This window comes from Gavialis gangeticus, unplaced genomic scaffold, assembly GCF_001723915.1.
Source record: "Gavialis gangeticus isolate Ggan-Ray unplaced genomic scaffold, GavGan_comp1, whole genome shotgun sequence".
NCBI classification, from domain to species: Eukaryota; Metazoa; Chordata; order Crocodylia; family Gavialidae; genus Gavialis; species Gavialis gangeticus.
Genome location: NW_017728992.1, coordinates 103,319,522 through 103,326,657, shown reverse-complemented (window position 1 = coordinate 103,326,657; position 7,136 = coordinate 103,319,522). Strand labels below are relative to the sequence as shown.

The following is a 7,136-nucleotide window of genomic DNA, read 5'->3' as shown; positions in this document are numbered from 1 at the left end:
ACAGAACTGCATCTCATCTTACTTGAAACTGTACCATTAATCAAATTTCTGACATGAGTGCATAACCCCTAGCATACAAGAACAATATTATCCACTTTATTATTTTTAATAAAATAATTGCTTTAATGCAGTATTTAAAATAATTTTAAACATCTGATCAATAAGATACAGTACACAAATATGGAAAAATGCTGCACTTTACATAAAAAGTAAAGCTAAGCATTTAATTATACAAAACAATTTTGCCTGATGCCATCAATATCTTGCAAACTATAGCTTCAGAGTCAAAGTACTGCTTTTTATATATATGCTTTATGTACATATAAATACATTTACAGCATTCAATTATTAACTTTGTTTGCTATTGTTCCCCCCCCAAAAAAGAGAAAAAGAAAAACAAACAAAAGACCCACAACTGATTTGGCACTCACTATATTAGTAAGTGTTTGCAGTGGTCCTGGTAGAGGAGAATTTATTCTTTTTTTGCCCACGTTAAAAAGTCAAATAGCATGCCAAATAACCTCAGGATTTTTTTTTCCTTAAAGAAATCTCAGCATGAAGCCATTTCATACAGTTACTCCTTCCCTACCAATTGTGTCAGGTAGCCATGCAGTGCTATGTCATGGGGCGAGAAATGTAGTGGGAGGAAGGGGTTCTCCTCCCTTTTACCAACATAGCGGTCTTCAGACTTACTGTCTTCTTGAGAAACCAGGGTTCCCTTCACTGACCAGGAACCAGGCAAATGGTTCAACCAGTTAATATTCAAGTTGTTTCCTTATATCCCAAATTATGATATTTTGCACATCTTTATGATAGCACAGGTATCAGGGTAATCAAATTTACATTCTCAGAAAAGTGAATGCTCTGCCCCTTGCAAGCACTTCTCTCTTTTTTAAAAGGTTGTTTTGGTTTGGTTGTTTTTTTTCTTCTCTTTAATTGTAAAATCTTAGAATTTTTCACATTTACAATTTTTTTTTTGCAGTCAAGGCAGGTTACTTTTGAATTTTTGTTTAAGATTTAGTTGATCTTGTTGCTATTTCAGATAACTATTAAGGGAGACATTTAGGTCTAGCTTGTTTTGTTTTTCCAGGTCTTATCAACTCTCATCAAATCTCATCTTTTCCAAACCCAGTGGACATGCAACTCATCACAGGAACTTGTGCATTTATACTCACCTTTATTTTCTTCCTCTGGAGAGAATAAGAAAGAAAGAGAGGGCTCCCTCCCACCTCTCTCTATCTTGTTCTCTTTAAAATAGTTTTTAGTAGTAATTCTCAAACAAAGAAACTGAAGGAGATGCCGAGTCAGGCAATACATTAGCTTGTTGACTGACTGCTGGTTCATGATTAAATACATTCGTCATGCTGCACGGTGCCTATAAAATTTTTATTTGTTTCCCTAAATAAGACTGGATTAGAGGAAGGCACTACACATAGAACAGATGTTGCAGACTTTGGAGTATTGAAGCATGTGACATACATAAACTCAGTACATGTCTCAAGCCCTCAGCCTGCAAGACAGTTAAATGCATGCAGGTAGTTGGGTATTGATGTGTGCTCAGTGTCTTCACTGGTTTACAGACTGGTTTAAGCAAAATACTATTTATTAAAACCCCCCTACAGGTGCTAAATTATATATATCTGTAAACAAAAAGTTATCCTTTTAATGGATCATCTTCCGGAAATTGGAATTTCAGGACAGTGCAACAATGCTTCAGTGTTTTCTTTGGCAGTAGACAGCAAGAATCAAAATGCAAGATTTGAATCATCACTTCAGAAAAGCACGGTACAAGACCAGAGAATGCTTCATCTCCCTCTCTTGTTCCATGCAGAATATCAAGTCCCTGAGACAGACACGTGTTATTCTTGGACGAAGCAGCTGTTTTGTAAGGCTAAAACCAGATGATCCAAGAGCCGTTCCATTTCCATTCAAGCCCTAAAGAGGTAGAGGGGGAAAAAATATATAAGGCACTTGCTTTTCAAACAGTAGTTTATTCTGAATGGGCTGAATTGTATAAATCCTACAAGCATCAGATGCCGCAGAACATGGCACTGCTCAACCTTAAGTATGTATTTCCAAGAAAAACACATAAGCAATACATAAACCCTATTTTCAGTTACTACTAGTTACTCTACAAAGTGCCTGGCACTTGTAATTGGTCACTTCAACAGCAGGAAGAAAATATGTCAAGCTAAATATGATGGCAAGTGATTACATAGATTAAATGCAGACATTGATAAATAAGTACTTATAAGCAATGCCTCTTTCCTCCCCCTTTCAGTAGAAATACACTGCCACTTAACAGGGAACACAACTTTGTAGGGTAAATTCTGGGTTAAATGCTTACTTCCACCCACAAGCACTTATATTCTTCAAAAGTTTGCCACCTCAAAAGAGAAAGGTATCATTGAGAATGAACTGAAGTATTAAAATATGGTAAACATGGTAAAAAGAAAACTAGAGCACTTTAACAAACTACCAATCACACAGCCATCTGTCTGAGAAAGTTGAAAAATAAAAGGTCTCCTACCACATTATTCAAGGCTGCAAATATATAAAATTAAAGTATCAGCATATACAAGGAATGACTTCCTGGCCTCTAATCTGCCTATCTGTCAATCAGCAGATTTTTTGGGGTATGAAAATCTGACTGGAAGGGAAATGACAATGGTTAGCCGTTATACATTTAGACTATTACCATGAGCTTGTGTGCACAGCCACCACCCATTCAGAAATGCCCAAAGATTTCTTATTAGGAAAAAAGGACAATTACCGGAACTGAACAATAGACTGGCCACTTATCTTGGAGCCAATCTGCACTATCCAGCCAGACTCTTATCACTACTGGAGGGTTCTTGGTAATGAATGCAATTTGTACACATACAAGTGCTCAGTCTCCATAACTTCAGCAAGGCAATGCCCGCTAGCCTCAATACCACTTGGAGATGGCCTTACTTAGATGCAATCTTAACTATATCAATTCTTACCCTAAAACAGTCCTTGCAAGAAATCAGCAAAACTATTTTGTCAACTTTGCTTAGAGAAATTTGATTAAAAATATATATTAGAAATAAATACCAGTGAAAGAGTCTACAGCAATGAATGCAAGAGTTATTATAAAAGGAGACATTTAACATTAAGGAGCATTTATCAAGTAAGATGCAACTCCCTCACCCAGAGATAAAACAGCCTAGTTTGCTGAAAAAAAAGCCGTTGTTCCCAACTAGCAACGCACACAGTATTCAGCACCATTTCATTTGTTGTACAGTCAATACTATTTAAAACTATGAAATGCCATCATTTGAAACTTTCAGTTTGTTAAATGGCTTGGAACAAATGTGCGTGTGGGGAAGACTGCCGGCCACGTAGCAAAAAGAGGGCACTGCTGTCATGGTAAGACATAAAAGGGTCACAGTTCAAGTTTGTCATATGACAACCCTGAAGGATCCAGGGAAAAAGAGCGCTCCGCAGTGCAGCTGCCAGCACAGGGTTGAAAACGAGGTCAATCCAACAGGATGCAGCAGAAGGCCTGAGGCAATGTTATAAATGAAGCAGACCCTAAGGGATTTTCAGTAACCCAACAGCAATGTCCTTTATAATTCAAGGAACTTTATGGAGGTGAAAGTATTCTCACTGTCTAAATAATAATTAGACTAGAAGTCTTACTTTTAAAAACTAAAAAAAATCTCAATCCTGTTCATTTCCTTGGAAAAAAAAGTGGGCCCACCAAGTCCCAAAGTTTGGTTTGAAACCTGTCAGTGCCGCAAGGAGTTGCACAAAGCAGGAGTCCCAGGCTGTCTGTGTTTGTGGGGCTCTCCCTCCTGAAAGATAAATTAAATTGATAATACTTTCCGAAAAGCCTCAAGTCTTTGGAAATCATGCCCAGTGCATCGTTCTACTTGAACACGTTATACCATAATACAATTTCCAGAAGGCAAAAAGCCTTTATGGATACTAGTCCATTTTAGAGAGGTGGCAGTCACATTTCCAACTTCAATAAGCAGCTGGAATCAACATGACTCAATATCAAAAAAAGAATCAGAGATCAGTGGCTTGCAAACTAGCTGTTTGATGCACAAGCTAGTCACTACATTCTCCAGGTTTATTTCCCCAAAAGTTAAGCTCTGCCTCCCACCCTCCCATCAAGCCGCCCCCTTTCCAAAACCCCTACAAAACACATGCTTAAGCCACCACTGGGCTTCCACAGTCTTCTGGGCCCAGCAAGATACAAACCTAAAAAGAGTTAACTGTCAGGATGGCAAAAGGAATTAAACTTTTGGGGAATTCATCTAACACAATACACTGGGTTGCCTACAGCACAGACTCCCTTTGAAGTATCAGCGAACTGCAGAGAACATCATAGCAGATCCTCAAACGTGCATCATTCCAATTCCTTCTCGTCTTTGCTCCTCCCCACTCGTATCAACTTTCTGACCTAATTTTGCTTTGAACTATGGAAGAAGTGAAAGTGCTTGTACTGACACTTAACCTTGAGTGTTTTGCTTAAAAAAAAAAAGCACAAACACACATTTAAGAAACCAAAACTAACAAGGACTGTGTTTACCAGCTCCTGTAGGCACAGGAACTGCACTGAGCTAATCACACCAGTTGTTTGCATCTAGCATGTATTCCAGTTCATAGTTAACGCTAAAGACTTCTTCAATTCAGGAAGACTTGGTTCTTGGCTCCCACAATGGTAGAGGAAGTGAAGCGTCACTAAACAGCAGGGGGTGCACTCTTAACTGCCCTAGCAAAGGTCAAGGCTTCTTCTGCTAGGCAATGTATTGGGGGTGGGGGTGGGGGCAGGAGCAACTCCCTCTCCAAAAAGCTTCACTCAGTTTCAGCCAAAACTACCATGGAGAAACAGATTAAAGCAACTTGCTTAAAAAAAAAAAAACAAAAAAGTCAGGACGAGAATCTAGGACTTCTAATGTCCAGTCCAGTGAGCAATGCTAACTTTTCCCTGGGAAATATATTAGAACAAACATGCCATTTGCCGAGCCATTGATACAAATTAAATACCAAATTCCTTTGGGTTCTGAGAAAACACAATCCTCCTTCCTACTCAAACTCAGATGGAAATCTGAGTTAATACAATAAATATATTATTAAATATGCAAAGTGATGTCTGGGGTTCACCCACTCTCAATTATGAATTATTTCGTCAGTACGAAGTGCAATGAAAGAGCTAGCATGGCACAAATCTCAGGTGCATAGGGGTTTGAGACAGGATGAGGAAATGATGGAAAGTTTTCACGTACAATAAGTACATTTAAGTCAGTGAAATAAACCGAAAAAAAACTATTAAGTGAATTTGCCAAAAACACTAAAGTTCTCTGTGCCAATGACAGAACTCAATATGACCTAATGCCTCATCAGAATAAGAGCCCTGCTTAGCTGCGAAGACCAGATACCACCAGGAAACAGAAGGATAGAAGAAACCCAAGTACCCAGACAACAGGCTTTATTTTGGGAACAGGCCACGGCAGTGATCTCCAATCCCCACCTACTGCAGATAAGGAAAAACATAAGCAAAGCACGTTTAGATAATCCTGTAGCTGTGCTAAGATGAATGCAGCTTAATAACTTGCTCTACCATATGCCATAACCTTACTCTAAGCAGCCTTTATAATGCTCTCTAGGCTGGGACCCCAGCCCAGGACCGAGAAAACAGAAGACAGGACAGAGCTGTCCACTCCTATAGCCTGAGAATTATGCATAAACTAGAAACCTACCAAATTTGTAATTTTTGCAGAAACTGCGAAATTGGTAGCACCACCCCCAAAGCACAGAGACTGTGAAAAAGTGAAAAAAAATGGCTGGGATGGGGAAGAGAGAGTGCTGCAAAACAGAAAAAGGGAGAAAGGCCTAGCATCCTGCAGCACAGGGGAAGGGAGGGGGAGATTTTCACAGCTGTGCACAGCTTCCCCCCTGCCCCAACGCTTCTGATTAGCCAAGGGCCCCCAGAAGTCCCACCCCTCCCCAGAGAACAACAGGTGGCCAGGGACTTCCAGGGCCAGATAGCCATCTCTCAACCTCCAGGGAAGAGAAGGACTTCCAGGGCCCCTGGCCACAGGTGTGCAGGTGCCTGCTCTGCTGTGAAAATGGCAACCAGTGCCATGCTTGGATTGTGAAACTGGGGGGCAAGAGCCCCAAATCTGGTAGGTCCCCATGCATAACCAGGATATTGTCAAGCTGCAGGGCCAGCACTGGTGGGGCCCAGCTGCAAGGCCAGCACCAGCGGGGCACAGGCTAGCAGGGGTCTGTGGAGCCAGGCTGGACTGCCCCAGCAGGGAAAGCGGGGAGCTGGCCTGACTCCATAGAGCCCCTGCCAGCTGGGACCCCATGCTCCTGCCACCCTATTCTGGGCCCCGCCAGCACTGGGCCTGGGACACTGGTGCGGGCCCCATGCTCCCGCTGGCTCCCCACCTACTCATTCCCAGTGCCCCCCAGCCCCGTAGTACAGGCGGGGGGCAGCACACAGCCTCAACCCCCTGCTCGCCAGCAGGGAAGAAGCCCCATGGCCAGCGCTCCCTGCTGCAGGCACTCGCAGTCCACATGGGGCTGTCTGGAGCAGGCACAGGCAGCCCCATGCGGGCTGCAACTGGCTACAGCACAGGGTGCTGGCCATGGGGCGAGCGAGGGGTCAGTTTTCCCCGGGCTCAGCACCAGCTTGTAACCTGGCCCAGCTGCCAGCCTGGGCTACAACCCGGCTCCGGGCTTGCCCATCCATGGCAGCAGCTGTGGCCCCCCTGCTTGCTGCGCTGGGCAGTGTTGGCTGCTGCTGCCTGTCCGGAGCTCACACGTTGGGCAGCCCAGGGGCGGCAGTGGCAAACACTGCCCAGTGCGGCAAGTGGGGGGGCCACAGCTGCTGTCGCCACGCACAGCTTCAGCTGGCAAGCCCAGACCTGGTGCGGGGCCCAGGCTGGCAGTGGGGCCGGGTCAAAAGGTAGTGCTGAGCGCAGGTTGGGGGGAAAGCGGCCTCTCACCCATCCCATGGCCAGTGCCTCATGCTGCAGCTGCTTGCAGCACACCTGGGGCTGCCTGTGCCTGCTCTGGACAGCCCTGCACAGGCTGCGAGCGGCTGCAGTGGGGGGCGCCGGCCATGGGGTGGGCAAAGGGCCTCTTTCCTTCAC

General features: G+C 43.7%; 1 protein-coding gene across 1 annotated transcript in view; it reads right to left on the bottom strand.

Annotated features, from left to right (window-relative positions):
- Window positions 1-538: 538 nt before the first annotated feature.
- The window catches only part of TAF4B (TATA-box binding protein associated factor 4b), a 155,923-nt gene continuing 149,325 nt past the window's right edge, over window positions 539-7,136 (bottom strand). The window contains exon 16 of the mRNA XM_019518898.1: window positions 539-1,935. Coding sequence (XP_019374443.1) covers window positions 1,768-1,935 — 168 coding nt within the window. The 3' untranslated portion in view covers window positions 539-1,767. The remainder of the gene's footprint in view (window positions 1,936-7,136) is intronic.